Source organism: Scardinius erythrophthalmus, assembly GCF_964197995.2.
Source record: "Scardinius erythrophthalmus genome assembly, chromosome: 14".
NCBI classification, from domain to species: Eukaryota; Metazoa; Chordata; class Actinopteri; order Cypriniformes; family Leuciscidae; genus Scardinius; species Scardinius erythrophthalmus.
The window spans coordinates 32,996,996-33,015,391 of record NC_138234.1 but is presented as its reverse complement, the minus strand read 5'-3'; the positions used below and the strand labels follow the sequence as shown (position 1 = coordinate 33,015,391).

The following is an 18,396-nucleotide window of genomic DNA, read 5'->3' as shown; positions in this document are numbered from 1 at the left end:
ATAGCATAGGCCTATTTCTAATGCAATGATAATCTACAGCCTTTGTCACTGTTTAGAATACTATAAAATAATATACTGTCTGTCTCATTCTGTCATATCTATGATACATCAGCTCACAAAAGACTGTTATTTCAAACACTCGACTGATGATATGAAGGAAGTTTGTAGTAAAAACATGTTATTAAATGTCTTTTGTTGGAAAACAGGTTTATGAACGCTTCACATTACAAGTTTGGACAGATGTTTGACACATGTTGCTTTTTCAAATTAACGTTATATGTGACTGAAACTTGCAGTGCTTTCAGAGATGGAGCAGCATTTACTACTGATCACAGAGCTGCTTGTCACTAACATACTTTGCATACATTTATTTGAGCAGGAATGAGGAAGCTGCTTTACAGACACACCTGTTTTACACACGTCACTCAAACATAGAAGCAGTAAACTATTTCAGCCCAGTTCAGGGAAACAGAAACTGATGTATTGTTGAGCTGTTGTGTGTTTGTGTCTCTCTGTATTCATGCAGTAAAATGGCAGAGGCCAGATTTTCTCAGGATGAGTTCATGTGTCCAGTGTGTCTGGATCTCCTGAAGGATCCAGTGACCATCCACTGTGGACACAGTTACTGTAAGATCTGTATTACAGGCCACTGGGATCGGGAGGATGAGAAGAGAGTCTACAGCTGCCCTCAGTGCAGACAGACCTTCAGTCCAAGACCTACTTTGGGTAAAAACACCATTCTGGCTGAACTGGTGGAGAAACTGAAGAAGACTAAACTTCCTGCTGACTGTTACGCTGGATCCGGAGACGTGGAGTGTGACGTCTGTACTGGAAGAAAATACAAAGCCATCAAGTCCTGTCTGGTGTGTCAGGAATCTTACTGTCAAACTCATTTTGACCGTCATGAGGAATATCACTCACGTAAGCCACACAAAGTGATTGATGCCACTGGACGACTGCAGGACATGATCTGCCGTAAACATGATAAAGAGCTAGAAATGTTCTGTATCACTGATCAACAATACATTTGTGTACGGTGTAAGGAGTATGAACATAAAAAACACAAAACTGTATCAGCAGCAGCACAGAGGACTGAGAAACAGGTATGAACTTAAAGAGATTGTTTGAGCAAAAGTGAAAATTCTGTCTTCATTTACTCACCGTCATACCGATCTAAAACGGTTTGACTTTCTTTCTTCTGTGGAATTTAAAATATGATATTTTGAAGAACGTCTCATCTATTTTAGTCACATTCACAGCTCTAACCTCAAAAGGAGACAAAAAGTAATCTAAACAACTACAGCGGTTTAAAAAAAATAAGTCAGTTTAATTGTACTGAATGTGCACTTGTAGTGTTATTCAAATCTCAGATCTTTAAAAATGGGACTTGCAGATAATATTATGTTAATTATAATAAAGGCCACTTACTTGTAAAAGTAAATGAAATAATGCTGACACTTTGGCTTCATATTCGTTTTATAATCTCTCGTTTTATGTGACATTTCCTGTTGTTGGTTTGACCTTTAGACTCAGCTGAAGGAGACTCAGATAAAGCTCCATCAGAGAATCCAGCAGAGAGAGAAAGATCTTCAGCAGCTGAGAGAGGCTGTGGTGTCTCATAAGGTGAGTCTGGAGAAGAAGAGAAGTTTGTGAAGCCTCAGTTAGGACTCTCCTCCTACAGTTCCGCTGAACTCACTGTGTGATTGTTATGTGTGTGTAACAGCGCTCTGCACAGACAGCAGTGGAGGACAGTGAGAGGATCTTTACTGAGCTCATCCGCTCCATTGAGAGAAGCTGCTCTGAGGCGACACAGTGGATCAGAGATCAGGAAAAGGATGCAGTGAGTCGAGCTGAAGGACGACTGGAGCGACTGGAGCAGGAGATCAATGATCTGAGGAGGAAAGACGCTGAGCTGGAGCAGCTTTCACACACACAAGATCACATCCATTTCCTCCAGGTAACAGATCTAGAAGAACAGGATAATGGTGGACTAACTTTAACCATATTTCAAAGATGATAGAATTTAAAGATGTAATTAAATCCTACTTAAGTGACTGAAAAACACCCTAAAGTTCAGCTACTTGCATTTAATGTAAATTTAAATTATAATACATTCATTTAATAACAAATAAGTGTCCGAAAATATTATTCAATCTACACTTGAGCATAACTTTTTCAAGTATATTATTTCCATAATGGTAAGTATGCTAAAGTATTCTTTTCCTCAAGGAGTGTAACTGGCAAACACTAGAATTTGTATCATTAATGCCACATAATGAATTTTATAAGAAAGTCTCTGATTGTGTGAAAGTGCTTGTTATGTGGATGATTTGGAGATGAACCCAATTGCAGACAGTAGTCACAGGAACAGTTTATTGTACAAATAACAAGAAAAACAAAGCCCACAAGGGGGCAAAACAAGACAGAGACAGGACTACGAGAGACTAAACTAGACTAAGACTCTGACAATTAACTAGACTATAAACAAACAGCAAAAACAGAACTTTCTCTAGACAATACTCTTGACAGGATACTCACAAGGTTTCACAAAGAATAACACACAATGTTAGACAATGTACCGACAGAGGACATGAGGGGATTAAATAGGGAGCAAACTAATCAGGAAAACAGGTGACGGCGATGATACAATAATGATAACAAGATGAGATAACAAGGGGGCGGGGTAAGGTGACAAGACAACGCAAGCACACAGCGAAAACAAATGGCCATGTGCTTACACATAAAACATGGGCCTGTCATGATCCTGCCTCAAGACCAGGGAAAATCAGAGACAAGGCAGAATCATGACAGAACCCCTCCCTTAAGGAGCGGCTTCCAGACGCTCCCTAAGGGAACACTAAACACGTGACATGACAGACTGAGACAAGGACACAAACCAACAAAACATGACAAAAACTAACAAAGGCAGACACGAAAACACGACAACAGGGTTGGGATGTAACAGTAAAAATAACAAACACGGGAGGGGGGGGGGTGGAGGAACAACAAAGTTATTGGGGGGCAATCCAGGGTGGATGGGAGGACTGGGGGGAAACACAAAGTCCTTAGGGGCAGTCCAGGGTGGATAGGAGGACTGGGGGTCTTGGGTCTCCGTGACGAGGACTGAGGACGGGGAATCCGGGGGGACTTGGCTGGAGACGCATGAGGGGATGACTTGGGGGAAACAGTCCGAGGCTGGGAAATGACAGGGGTGCTAGGGGAAACACTAGGCAGCCTGACAGGGGTGGAATCTGACACAGGAACAGAAACAGCAAGTGGCGGGACAGGAATCTTGACGAGGGACACAGGAGGCGACACAACAGGAAACAAGACAGGGGATGCTGCAGGTGACTGTGGAGCAGAAGCTTGAACTGAGCTCCCCAAAGACGGCTCAGTACCAAGGCTCCCCATCTCTGAGTCGGAGAGATCGTCGTCTGCAGCTGACTGGGGTACGGCGCTCACGGCAGCTGACTGGGGAACGGCGCTCACGGCAGCTTCTCTCATGACGGCGCTCTTTGACTCAGCGGACTCAGGACAAGAAGAAATGACTGACTTGACAGGGACTTCAAGAATCTGGACAAGACGTTTAAGGTATTCAGACATAGTCTCAGCAGCGACGAGGACAGGCATCTTCTGATGAGCAGAAACTGACCGTAAAACAGCTTCAGCAGCTGAATCGGCCGCTGCTCTCTCTGCAGCACTAACGACTGCGGGCTCTGGAACAGCGCTTGCAGTAGCGGGCTCTGGAACAGACAGAGACAGAGGATTGGAGGCTCCCTTCCTCTTCTTTCTCCTTGGCCGCGGAGCAGATGCCATGGTTGGACAAGCGACTGGTTGGGGAAGCTCAACAGGAGCTGTGACTGGGGCATGGAGGACAGTCTCTGACAACGCTGATTCTGTCGCAGAAGACTCTGACGCCGACTCCCATGAGGTCCGTCTCCCTCGCTTGCCAAGGAGACTTTCAGGGACGACTGAAGCCTCAGGGGTGGAAGTGGAACCAGCTTGATTCCCCTGGGTAACAACACCTAGGACACAACCCTCTGGAATCACTGGCAGCTTGACTGGCGGTGAAGACAAGATGGGCCCCCGCGACTCCCTCCTCAATAAACAATCCACCATATCAGTGAATGAATGGCCAACCAGCTTCTCCCGTTCAGCCAGGGGTGGAGGAGCATTGAGACCCGCAATGAGGTAACGGTTTAGGAGGACATCAGGCAGGAAAAACCTCCTCTCGTTCGCGACCTGAGCATACTCCCTCAATGAAAGCTCTCCCTGGGAGGGAATCGGGAGTTTGCCCCTCTTAGAGTCAGCGATGGCCCTGTGCCACCAATCCTTCAGATCATCAGGGTTATGCTTGACACAAGAGGACATAATGTCTGCTGGGTTCGTTCTTGGTCGGTACATTCTGTCATGTGGATGATGTGGAGATGAACCCAATTGCAGACAGTAGTCACAGGAACACAGTTTATTGCACAAATAACAGGAAAAACAAAGCCCACGAGGGGGCAAAACAAGACAGAGACAGGACTACGAGAGACTAAACTAGACTAAGACTCTGACAATTAACTAGACTATAAACAAACGAACAAAGGATACTCACAAGGTTTCACAAAGAATAACACGCAATGTTAGACAATGTACCGACACAGGACAGAGAACATGAGGGGATTAAATAGGGAGCAAACTAATCAGGAAAACAGGTGACGGCGATGATACAATAATGATAACAAGATGAGATAACAAGGGGGCGGGGTAAGGTGACAAGACAACGCAAGCACACAGCGAAAACAAATGGCCATGTGCTTACACATAAAACATGGGCCTGTCATGATCCTGCCTCAAGACCAGGGAAAATCAGAGACAAGGCAGAATCATGACAGAACCCCTCCCTTAAGGAGCGGCTTCCAGACGCTCCCTAAGGGAACACTAAACACGTGACATGACAGACTGAGACAAGGACACAAACCAACAAAACATGACAAAAACTAACAAAGGCAGACACGAAAACACGACAACAGGGTTGGGATGTAACAGTAAAAATAACAAACACGGGAGGGGGGGGGGTGGAGGAACAACAAAGTTATTGGGGGGCAGTCCAGGGTGGATGGGAGGACTGGGGGGAAACACAAAGTCCTTAGGGGCAGTCCAGGGTGGATAGGAGGACTGGGGGTCTTGGGTCTCCGTGACGAGGACTGAGGACGGGGAATCCGGGGGGACTTGGCTGGAGACGCATGAGGGGATGACTTGGGGGAAACAGTCCGAGGCTGGGAAATGACAGGGGTGCTAGGGGAAACACTAGGCAGCCTGACAGGGGTGGAATCTGACACAGGAACAGAAACAGCAAGTGGCGGGACAGGAATCTTGACGAGGGACACAGGAGGCGACACAACAGGAAACAAGACAGGGGATGCTGCAGGTGACTGTGGAGCAGAAGCTTGAACTGAGCTCCCCAAAGACGGCTCAGTACCAAGGCTCCCCATCTCTGAATCGGAGAGATCGTCGTCTGCAGCTGACTGGGGTACGGCGCTCACGGCAGCTGACTGGGGAACGGCGCTCACGGCAGCTTCTCTCATGACGGCGCTCTTTGACTCAGCGGACTCAGGACAAGAAGAAATGACTGACTTGACAGGGACTTCAAGAATCTGGACAAGACGTTTAAGGTATTCAGACATAGTCTCAGCAGCGACGAGGACAGGCATCTTCTGATGAGCAGAAACTGACCGTAAAACAGCTTCAGCAGCTGAATCGGCCGCTGCTCTCTCTGCAGCACTAACGACTGCGGGCTCTGGAACAGCGCTTGCAGTAGCGGGCTCTGGAACAGACAGAGACAGAGGATTGGAGGCTCCCTTCCTCTTCTTTCTCCTTGGCCGCGGAGCAGATGCCATGGTTGGACAAGCGACTGGTTGGGGAAGCTCAACAGGAGCTGTGACTGGGGCATGGAGGACAGTCTCTGACAACGCTGATTCTGTCGCAGAAGACTCTGACGCCGACTCCCATGAGGTCCGTCTCCCTCGCTTGCCAAGGAGACTTTCAGGGACGACTGAAGCCTCAGGGGTGGAAGTGGAACCAGCTTGATTCCCCTGGGTAACAACACCTAGGACACAACCCTCTGGAATCACTGGCAGCTTGACTGGCGGTGAAGACAAGATGGGCCCCCGCGACTCCCTCCTCAATAAACAATCCACCATATCAGTGAATGAATGGCCAACCAGCTTCTCCCGTTCAGCCAGGGGTGGAGGAGCATTGAGACCCGCAATGAGGTAACGGTTTAGGAGGACATCAGGCAGGAAAAACCTCCTCTCGTTCGCGACCTGAGCATACTCCCTCAATGAAAGCTCTCCCTGGGAGGGAATCGGGAGTTTGCCCCTCTTAGAGTCAGCGATGGCCCTGTGCCACCAATCCTTCAGATCATCAGGGTTATGCTTGACACAAGAGGACATAATGTCTGCTGGGTTCGTTCTTGGTCGGTACATTCTGTCATGTGGATGATGTGGAGATGAACCCAATTGCAGACAGTAGTCACAGGAACACAGTTTATTGCACAAATAACAGGAAAAACAAAGCCCACGAGGGGGCAAAACAAGACAGAGACAGGACTACGAGAGACTAAACTAGACTAAGACTCTGACAATTAACTAGACTATAAACAAACGAACAAAGGATACTCACAAGGTTTCACAAAGAATAACACGCAATGTTAGACAATGTACCGACACAGGACAGAGAACATGAGGGGATTAAATAGGGAGCAAACTAATCAGGAAAACAGGTGACGGCGATGATACAATAATGATAACAAGATGAGATAACAAGGGGGCGGGGTAAGGTGACAAGACAACGCAAGCACACAGCGAAAACAAATGGCCATGTGCTTACACATAAAACATGGGCCTGTCATGATCCTGCCTCAAGACCAGGGAAAATCAGAGACAAGGCGGCAGAATCATGATAGTGCTGGATTGAGCTGAATTACTGAAGATAAATCAAGTCAACAAGAGCTGCACAGATCTGATAATAGTGCAGGTTATTGAGTGAAGTGTGAAGCCGATGATTTTTGATTTCTGTTTTCTGTAGAGTTTCCAGTCTCTCTCAGCACCTCCTGAATCTACAGATGTGAATGACGTTCCCTTCAGTTCTCTCTCTTCTTTTGATGGAGTGAGAGAATCTGTCCGTCAGCTGAAAGTCAAACTGGAGGATTTCTGCAAAGAGGAGCTCAAGAAGATCTCTGACAGAGGTAAAGTCCTGGGCCTCATTCATAAACACGTGCGTAGAATGATCCTGAATGTGAATGTTCAACAATTTAAAGGGTTAGTTCACCCTAAAATAAAAATTCTGTCAGTAATTACTCACCCTCATGTTGTTCCAACCGCGTAAGACCTTCGTTCATCTTCTGAACACAAATTAAGATATTTTTGATGAAATCTGAGCCATGTCTGAATCCTCCATAGGCTTCTATGTGACCGAAACTTGCTGGCCCAGAAAAGTTATTAAAGAGATCGTTAATATAGTCCAAGTGACTCCAGTGGCTCAATCTTAAGTTTATAAAGCGACGAGAATACTTTTTGTGCGCAAAAACAAACAAAAATAACAACTTTATTCCACTATTCATTTCCTTCTCTCTGGACCTCTAGTTGGTTCGCGTAGTGTTTTTGCGCTGTGCGTCTGTGTACACGTCACCACGTAGGCTCACTATTGGCCGACGCCAGTCATGTGTGTGATGCGTGATGACGTGTACACAGACGCACAGCGCAAAAACACTACGCGAACCAACTAGAGGCCCAGAGAGAAGGAAATGAATAGTGGAATAAAGTTGTTATTTTTGTTTGTTTTTGCGCACAAAAAGTATTCTCGTCGCTTTATAAACTTAAGATTGAGCCACTGGAGTCACTTGGACTATATTAACGATCTCTTTAATAACTTTTCTGGGCCAGCAAGTTTCGGTCACATAGCAGCCTATGGAGGATTCAGACATGGCTCAGATTTCATCAAAAATATCTTAATTTGTGTTCCGAAGATGAACGAAGGTCTTACGCGGTTGGAACAACATGAGGGTGAGTAATTACTGACAGAATTTTCATTTTTGGGTGAACTAACCCTTTAAGGAATATTACTGTAATTTATAAAACATCCATAAGGACAATCATTTTTCATAATGTTCGTAAATGCATCACAGTTCAGCTAAAATTCAAGTCCATTGTGAACAAGTGCATCAACTTCACCTACAGAGCGGCCACAAAAATCAATGGATGGTTCAGAGGTTTGGCACTCATCATCATAGACAAGCATATTTATTTATATATATATTGATGTAGGATCAAATCATATGTGTTTTATAAATGAGGCCCTTGGAGATTAATTTGCTCTCAGAAATGAGTCCAACATCATGTATAGAGATGGATGAATTTGATCTTTTCATTTCTCTTCACACTGTTCATGTCTGTTTATTTCCACAGTCACATTCACCAACATTAATCCCAAAACAAGGAACGACTTCCTACAATGTAAGTCAAGAAAACTAGCAGAAAAAATCACTGAGTGTGTTCATGTTCTTCCTGTAGAAGCTGAAATAAATCATAATTTACTAGTTTAATAATTGATAATTTAAAAGATTTTCAGCTGTACTGAGACACTGCTGATACACTGAATATTAAGTCATGAAGAGTTCAGATACAAAAAAAGATCAGACAGATTCATAATTCCTGATTCTGATGTGTTTTCTCTTCATCAGATTCCCGTCAGCTCACTCTGGATCTGAACACAGTGCATAAACACCTCAGTCTGTCTGAGAGGAACAGAGTGATTACTTACATTGGCACAGTCCAGCCGTATCCTGATCATCCCGACAGATTTGATTATTGGCATCAGGTGTTGTGTAGAGAGAGTGTGTGTGGACGCTGTTACTGGGAGATTGAGTGGAGTGGGAATAATGGTGTGTGTATATCAGTGTCATATAAGAGCATCAGCAGGAAGGGACGGGGCATTGAGTGTGTGTTTGGAGGGAATGATCAGTCCTGGAGTTTGTATTGCTCTCCCTCCAGTTACTCATTCAGACACAATAACATACAGACTGTTCTCCCTGCAGTGTCCATCAGCCGTAGAATAGGAGTGTATGTGGATCACAGTGCAGGAACTCTCTCCTTCTACAGCGTCTCTGACACAATGAGCCTCATCCACACAGTCCAGACCACATTCACTCAGCCACTCTATCCTGGGTTTAGTGTTTGTTCTGGATCATCAGTGAAACTGTGTTGATGCATCAGAATAGACTATAGAGAGATTTTACCCATAATACTTTGAGCTGCTTGATAAATCAGCAACAGTGAGATGTTGTAGAGTCTCTTATTTTCTCTTTATCACATTATTATTATTATTATTACAGTTGAACTTCTGTCATTGAAATAATATCAGACAAATGAGTGTAATAAATCCTCATATAGAAAATATGATCAGTGTGTGTGTGTCTGTGTGTGTGTGTGTGTGTGTGTGTGTGTGTGTGTGTTTGTCCCTTTTCATGTTTCAAATTAGTTTTTTTATTATAAAAATTGTTTTATTTTTTTTATATATTTACAGGTGTTTGTATGAATTTTATATTTACAGGTGAATGAACAAGTAAATGCTATACAGTGCATCCAGAAAGTATTCACAGCGCTTCACTTTTTACACATTTTGTTGTTATTTCTTTGTGATTTAGTTAAATAAAACGTCTGTGCATATTTCACACGTTTCTGGTCCATGCTTGTAAATCAATGTCCCTTTAACAAAGTTACATACTTATTTTGCTGTGACCAGGAAAAATCTCCTTTGTGAGAGTTGATAGACAATCAATACTGAGTGATCGCTGGATGAAAAGATAAATTGATTGTAATATGAATTCAGCTTCAAGTTAATTCTTAAATGATCCAAATATTTATAATTATAAAGAGTTTTGATTAATTATTCATATTTCCCTTTTGAGAAAATTTGCTCCAGAATGCAGTCTTTGAATTAGGACGAAGCAGATAATACCCATAATGCACTGTGAGTGTCACACGCCAAATAATTCCCGTGTCTGACCAGAAGATGGCGTCCACAGCTGAATCATCCATTCATCCATTTTCCAAACCGCTGGTCCAGTGTGGCTATCATAGGTATAAATTCATTTTTAATTGATTATTAAATTGTTTAATTAAGGTTTATACACCCTGGTGAAAAAAAATATGCTAACCATACTTGCAGCCAGACTAATTATCAGTATACTTCAAGTGTGTTAATGATTAGTTAATTTGATGTGTGCTATTTTGAAACAACTAATTTTGTACAAAGTATATTTTAGTTGTAATTAAATTGTAGTCAAGCATAACTTTAAGTGTATTTAGTAAACTTTTGTGTGCTAAACTGGCCTATATGCCTGTGTAGGGACTAATTACATGCTTGATTAGTGATATAAAGCGTACTTTAAATTATTTGTGTTACAAGTACAAATTCATTGCAAGTGTCTTCAAAACTTACAAGCAATATACCATAAGTGTATTATATTTGAGTAAAAAGTATATGATCAGTAATACCTGTGGCTTATTCCAAACACTACAAATTCCACACTTTGTCTTCAATAACAAATGCACATTAATAAACAAATAATACTTAGCTACACTTTGTACAAAATACTATTGTATACTATAATGTATTTTGAAAGTAAAATTTTAATGCATTGTTACAATGATCATTTTCAGCACAGTCAAAATATACCTAAAATTTATTTCTAATAAAGTGCAAATAAACACACTTTTAAAAAATAAACAGCATTTTCACTTCAATCATATATGTGATCAGTAGAACACATATAGAAAGTATATTTTCCCTCAAATGTTAGGAGGATATAGTACACCCATCCAGTGGCGTAACGAGCCAACACCGGGCCCTTAAGCAGGATTATTAAGGCGGCCCCCCCTACAACAGGCGATGACGCTACGCGCACCAAAAAAAAAAAAAAAAACTGCCGGTGACGGCGCACCTTAATAACACATTGTAACTGGCCTAGGCCTAGGTCCAAATACATAACAAAAGATGCTCACTTACATTATAGCAGCATTTTCCGGGCTTTCCTCTGTGCGAAGTTGTCGATCATATCCTTAAGATCCAGATAGCGCGCACAGGCATTCTCAATTGACAGTATGGCAAGTCCAGAGAGACGACTCTGTCCCATTGAGCTCCTGAGATAGCTTTTTATCAGTTTCAATTTTGAAAAAGAACGCTCTGCCGAGGCCACTGTCACTGGGATGGTCAGAAAAATTATGAAAGCAGTGCAAACCTCCCCGAAACTCGCAGTGATGCAGCTGTTCTCAACGATCAACATCTTTGTTAGCTGTTGCACTGTTTTCATTTGTGAAATACTGTCTTTCAAGCATGAACGGAATGATAACAATTGCATTGGGAAATCAGTAGTAATGTCATCTCTGTAAATCTCCACCAGCCTGTTTGCTTGCAAAAACAGTTCATCATCTGTTGCAGTGCAAAGGGTCTCAGGCAGTAAAACTTTGAAATTGTCAACTGTTGATCGTAAACCGGCGAATCTCTGGGTCAACTGAGAGATGACAATATCAAGGCAGGCATTAAACACATGTACGCGAAAGTAAGACTCAGCATCTGCTAAACGTTCATCTTGACACAGCTCATCAAAATGCGCTCTCACTTTTCTCAACCGAGTGTTCTCAAATGCAGTGCTCACTCCCCACTTCTCTGAAAGGCTCTTCGCTGTTTGTTTGGCATCTTCAAAATTTTCTCGGAACGCAGTTAGGTCTCTGATGGCGCAATCCAGTAGCTGGACTGCTGTAGCCAGATCCATGTCTTGGGATTGTAGAAGTTTTGATATCACATTAGTTCGTTCCAGGATTTTGCTTTGGAAGACAACAAGACAAACAAATGAGAATTTCTCCATTGCCTGTTTCAACGATGCAGCCTCGTCCCGTTCATCTTTCTTTCTGCTTGTCTGTGAAAGTTTTGCCAATGCCGTCATCACATCCTTGTACCGATATCTCACAGCGGTTACTGCTTCATAACATGAGGACCATCTAGTCGGGCATAACTTTTTCAGTGTTATGTTGGAGTCATTGTTTGTTTCGTCACTGTGTGTTTTATTTGAGAGCATTGCCCATCTCTTTATGCTGTGCCCAAAGAACACATAAATGCGCTCAACAATGTCAAAGAACTGTCTTACTTCTTGTATCTTCACCGCATCATTAAGGATGAGATTCAAATTGTGTGACGCACAGTGTACATACACGGCAGTTGGCTCCTTAGCAGCTATCCTTGCTTGGACACCACTGTATATGCCGCGCGTATTTGCGGCACCGTCGTACCCTTGCCCTCTGCACTTAGAAAGGTCTAAGCCGTTGTCCTCCACAGACGCAACAATCTCCTGAGTAAGCTCGCTGGCCGATGAGTCGTTAACTTCATGAAATCCAATGAAGGACTCTTTGATAGTCACATCAGTGGCAACACCGTGAGCAGCTCGTTCAACTATGACATATCTGAAGATCTGGCTCATCTGATCAACTTTTACCACATCTTGTGTTGTGTCCATAATCACGGAGAAAAATGGAGCTGATCGTATTTCGTCTAGAATGTCTTTTTGGGTATGTTTTGCTAGAATTTCTATTAGCTCATTTTGTATGAGTGGGCTTAGGTACTTGATCGAGCGAGCAGGGCGGCTAATCAGATCTTTAAGCACTGGGTCGTACATTGCCAGGAGCTCAGTGACAGAAAGGAAATTACCATTGTTAATTTCCCCTATTTTTTCCCTATGCCCTCTAAACGGAAAGTTGTTCATTGCTAAAGTGAGCGTAACATTAACCACACGGTGTAGTACCTGTCTCCAAAAGCTGGCCTCATGAAGTATGTCCCTCTCCATATCCTTATCCATAGTTCTGTTTTGACGCCAAAGGTTGCATATCACACATGCAGCTTTATGTAGAGTGGATGACTCGTGTTGTTGAATTTTCTTTGACAAATTATGCCAGGTATTTGTCTTCCATGTTGACTTGGCGAAAAGCCAACAGGGCTTGCAGTAGGCTACATCTAGTGTGGGGGAGTAGCACAGCCATGTCCTCGGTATCTCCAAACCAGACTTGGTTTTGCAAACGTAATATGCTGTTGTAAAGGAGCGGTTATCCTGTGCGGGATCCCGTGGGAAAGGGCCAGTAGGTTTGCATGACCCCGAAGATACTATAAATCGTTTGACATTTGAGTCTAGATACTCAGGAAAATGACCCATGTCGGTTGGATGCTCATGCAAGGAGATATTAGCAGTGATGGGCATATCTACCTCGTTCTCCGCGATGCTGTTGGATGACCCGCTGGTGTGAGCACAGGCCACCGAGCGCGCAGTGAATGCCTCACTCCCTTCCTCCTCAAAATTGTCACCTTTATCGATGTTGCTTGATCCACTGGTGCTAGCCTTAACCACGGAGCTGCTACAACCAACGGTCGCATCAGGTGCTTTACTCGCTTCACTCCCTTGCTCCATCTCAATCTCGATCTCCCCCTGTGTCATCTTTTTAAAGAAGCTTCCTATTTTTGGTAATTTATTAATTCATTTATCAAATTCCTCTTTTCGTTTGCGCTTTTGAAAGCCACTTTTGTGTTTAAAATTTGACGACTCCATACAGTATCTGTCTCAAGTTCAACGTTTTTTACTGTTTTGCACGCAATGCGCATGTTCCGTCCCGGGGATTCACCAGTCCCAATTCGAAATAAATTACACCAAATTCATCATTGTTCGTTTCAAACATTTATTTAATGATCAGTCAAATATGTTGTTGTCATTATTTATTCAAATCAATTCGCAAAAAATTTAAATGAGATCAGACTAAAATTAGTCAAATGCGATAGGGGGACCCGGCTGTCAATCAATATCTTCCAGTAGCGCGGGCGGGCCCCTGATTGGTCCGGGCCCGTAAGCAACCGCTTACCCTGCTTACCGATAGTTACGCCTGTGCACCCATCCCATCAACTTCCTTATTCTATACCAGAGTGGGGTTCGAAAGTGAGGTATTGGAAAAACTACACTGATAGCTGATGATACTCAGTTTTATTTGTCTTTATTACACAGCTTTCTTAAAATGATTCTGATTGGTCAGTCACGACATTCAGAAGTCAGTTATGTCACGGTTAATCCACGGCTAGCTGTGCACTAAATGCTTTTTATGCTCAACGTGAAGTAGGGATGGGCACATTGAGACTGCAGTATTGATATATCGATACAAGCTACTTATTTGGTGATTCCTTGACAAAAATATCAATATAAAAAAATAATAATACACACAACATGTTTCTGCATCACTTTCAAATGTTTTCAGAGCATTTGTTTAATGTTTGTGGCAAAACCTTCTGCCATTTTTAGCTGGCCTGTGTCACATAACTGAAGCAAGCGCACAGCTTCTCAATACTCAAATCGATGCTTCCTCGTTTCCTCGCTCCTCCGTCCTCCAGCCCATGACCCGATCGTCCTCAGCCATCTTGTAGGACATCTCAGTTCTCCAATTGCTCCACGAGGAGGCGAGAAACGAGGAGTGAGGAAGCTTCCAGAGGAGTCATGAGCGAGGACACACAGGTGTATCCTTCCCTCGCTTCCTAAGGGGTGGAGCAAAGACACAAGGATGCACAAATAAGAAATGTGAAGCACCCAGAGACTCCCTTCTTCATCCAGGTATTTGATGCTATTCCATGTATCACACCGAAACACACTCTCTTGTTTCATCCAATTCTACTTACTGTAAAAATGATAATCTTCACAAATGAACAACATTTTTATTTTTTTATTTTGAAGCGTAAATACAATCGGCAGAAGTAAAAAGCTAAACTTACTCTATAAATGAACTACACCACAGGCACATGACTTGTCATCACTGAGCTTCAAACGCCATCAATCACGTGGTATTGTCATTTCGATACGAGCATTGGCACAGTGTGTGATACAATAGTGCTTTGAAACCTGCATTGGAGCCTCGGTATCAACCGTCCCATCACTACATTCCACTTACTTACCTGTTTACATACTGTGTGTGTCTCAGTAAACTGTGTTTGGATCTTACTTTTGTCTGCATTCTTTTGTTCAATATCATAGAATAAAATGTAAAAATATCCTGAGCTTGTGTTTACCATTCAATCCATTCAAAACATCCATTGACTTCAGGACGATGGATCCTGAAGTGCTTCATTAAAACAGTTCATTACAATCGGATTAGCAACTAGACGAACACTGTAATAATATTACATTATATTCATATTCTGAGGAAATTATAGATGCAAGATGGCAGCAGTTGTGTTTGTATGAAAAGCAGTGTGATATGAGAGATGAAATAAGAGCCGGTTTCAGTTCAGATGAGCGCTCTGATTTACAGTGTTGCCATTGATGATGGTGAATATTAGGAAATATCTGACCACTAAATGCTGCAATAGACCAATCAGAATGAAGTATTCCAGACGCAAGTGACATTTTAGAGCCACTCTCTTAAATTAGATGATTTTACAGTTTGCTAATCACCTTCAAAACAGAAGAATTCAGCTGAAATAATTGAGGTTTATTTTATTGTCTTTATATTCTTTTGTATTCTTTGTTTCCATGCTGAGAATTAATTATATAATAATAGTTGCACAATAAGAGGATTATAATTAATTTTACAACTTTGGCTTTCATTTGGTTTTTGTTTTCATCTGTTCATTTGTTGTTGTTACCGAACTATTAGTATTATAATAAATTTACTTTTGTGGTGTAAAAGGCGGAGGAAATAAATAAATATTGGCTTTATGAAAATTTTGCTTTATGGATCAAAAACACACATGAAATCTGATATTTACTGTACATCCAAATTTGAAATCTGTTTGAAATCTGATTCAAGTTAGGATTTTATTTTTTTTATTTTTTTTGGAATGAAATCTGATCTGACTGTTCAGATTGAGATGCAAATTTCCCATCATGCAGGACACAACACAAAGTAGGGCTGCATGATTTGGGGAAAAAGTATGTCTCACAGAAGTAATATAATATCTTATGATGTTCCAGGAATACCATAATGTGGAAAAAGGCATCAAGCTATCGCTGTAGCTGAATAAAAAGAAGATAGAAATGCTTTGTCTGATTAAACATAAAGACAAACACACGACTGCTGCAATGGTGTATTTGAGTTCCCCTTCGTTGTCACTCCGAGTTACGTTGGATGACAACGAATGGGGTTTCGCTTAGAAAGCCTATCACCTTCGGGTATATAAAACAAGCCAATGGCAATGAAATGCCATGGGTCTGCGGAATTTGCATAGCGTATCTCCGCCCCACGCCGGGGGTATATAAGGAAGTACGCTGGCAACATGCAGATATGTTTTCGCTTCGGAGCCGAGAGCTATTTATTCACTCCAAAAGCCAAATCCTGATTTATTCTTCTCATCTTCATCTTCGAGACGAGCGAACTCTCCGGTGTTGGTGTGACGGCGATTCCAGCGAGTGCACATTACCCTGCTGATCTGCTCAGGTCCTGGAAGACACCATTGTCTTCCCGTGATTGTTCGTTGGCCTTCTCCGCCTTTCCTCCTCTCGATAAGGCTGATGCTTGTGGGTACACTGGGGTTCCCCCGGTGGAGCGTTCTGTCGCGATGCAGCTGTGTCCGGCAAGCGCTTCATCGCGTGGCGACCCTAAGCACCCATCCAAAGCCTGTAGATTTTCGTCTACCCTGGTGGCGAAGTCTTACAGAGCGGCGGGACAGGCAGCTGCCTCTTTGCATGCCATGGCCATCTTGCAGGTCTACCAGGCCCAGATGCTCAGGGACATGCACGAGGGTAGGACTGACCCAGGGCTCTTTGATGAGCTGCGTGCCGCCACCGACCTTACTCTCCGAGCGACGAAGGTGACCGCACGCTCCCTGGGTCAGGTGATGTCCACAGCTGTGGTCCAGGAGAGACATCTCTGGCTGAACCTGGCTGATATGCGTGAGGCCGAGCGGACTCGTCTGCTCGATACCCCCATATCCCAGGCCGGCCTCTTTGGCGGTGCGGTCGAGGACTTTGCCCAACAGCTCTCGACCGCCCAGAAGCAGACTGAGGCGATTAAGCATATTCTGCCCCGACGGCCCGCTGCTGCCTCCACCCTGCCGTCGGCACAGAATCCTCTGCCTGCTCGCCGCCGACGGCGCCCTCCCGCGGCTCCCGCACGGCCCCAGCAGCAGCCTCCACCCGGGCAGCGTCGTGGAGGAAGCCGCAGGAAGGCGCCACAGCCCTCTCCGGCCCCGCGCCACGCTAAACGCCAGGCTAAGCGGCGCCCCTGAGACGGGCTGCTCAGGATTGGCAATCAGTTTGGATTGGCAATCCACCGGCCACGCTCCTCTCATCCCCCTCTGTCGCCAGACCCCTGCCAGAGCACGCCCCCGTGGGACGCTGGTCCTCCCCTCGTCTTGAACCGCTCCCTTCACAGGCTGCCGTTCAAGATGCTCACGGCCAATCGCATCCTCTAGTGCGTGCGGCCGCAGGATTGGTTTGCAGCGATCGACCTGAAGGACGCCTACTTCCATGTCTCCATTTTACCTCGACACAGACCGTTTCTTCGGTTTGCTTTCGAGGGGCGGGCATACCAGTACGCGGTTCTCCCTTTCGGGCTAGCCCTGTCTCCTCGCGTCTTCACGAAGGTCGTCGAGGCAGCCATTGTTCCCCTCCGGGAACACGGGGTTCGCATCCTGAACTATCTCGACGACTGGCTGATACTAGCTCACTCTCGAGACCAGGTTTGCGAACACAGGGACCTAGTGCTCCGGCACCTAGCTCGTCTGGGCCTTCGGGTCAACTGGGAGAAGAGCAAACTCTGCCCCGTGCAGAGGATCTCTTTTCTCGGTATGGAGATCGACTCGGTTACCATGTGTGCGCAGCTTACGAGCGAGCGCGTGCAGTCACTGCTGACTTGTCTTCGTCAGTTCGAGGGCAAGAGTGCGGTTCCACTGAAACTATTTCAGAGGCTCCTGGGGCATATGGCATCTGCAGCTGCAGTAACGCCGCTCGGATTGCTTCATATGAGATCGCTTCAGCTTTGGCTTCGCGATCGAGTCCCGAGGTGGGCATGTCAACACGGCACGCTCCAAGTCCCAGTGACTCCAGCCTGCCGTCAGACCTTCACCCCGTGGACGAACCTCAGTTTTCTACGGGCCGGAGTGCCCTTAGAACGAGTTTCCCGGCATGTTGTTGTATCAACAGATGCCTCCACCACGGACTGGGGCGTCATGTGCAATGGACATGCTGCTGCGGGCTCCTGGCCAGGACCCCAGCGCCTTTGGTATGTCAATTGCCTCGAGTTGCTGGCTGTACGTCTCACCCTGCACCGCTTCCGGGCGTTGCTCAAGGGTCAGCACGTACTAGTCCGATCAGACAATACCGCGACAGTA

General features: G+C 44.4%; 1 protein-coding gene across 1 annotated transcript in view; it reads left to right on the top strand.

Moving 5' to 3' along the window:
- Positions 1–463: 463 nt before the first annotated feature.
- The window catches only part of LOC308702217 (uncharacterized protein), a gene marked incomplete at its 3' end in the record, with an annotated part of 28,974 nt that continues 11,041 nt past the window's right edge, over positions 464–18,396 (top strand). The window contains exons 1-8 of the mRNA XM_081384884.1: positions 464–1,103; positions 1,528–1,623; positions 1,724–1,957; positions 7,075–7,234; positions 8,454–8,501; positions 8,729–9,247; positions 16,913–17,274; positions 18,209–18,287. Of these exons, the coding sequence (XP_081241010.1) occupies positions 531–1,103; positions 1,528–1,623; positions 1,724–1,957; positions 7,075–7,234; positions 8,454–8,501; positions 8,729–9,247; positions 16,913–17,274; positions 18,209–18,287 (2,071 nt within the window). The 5' untranslated portion in view covers positions 464–530. The remainder of the gene's footprint in view (positions 1,104–1,527; positions 1,624–1,723; positions 1,958–7,074; positions 7,235–8,453; positions 8,502–8,728; positions 9,248–16,912; positions 17,275–18,208; positions 18,288–18,396) is intronic.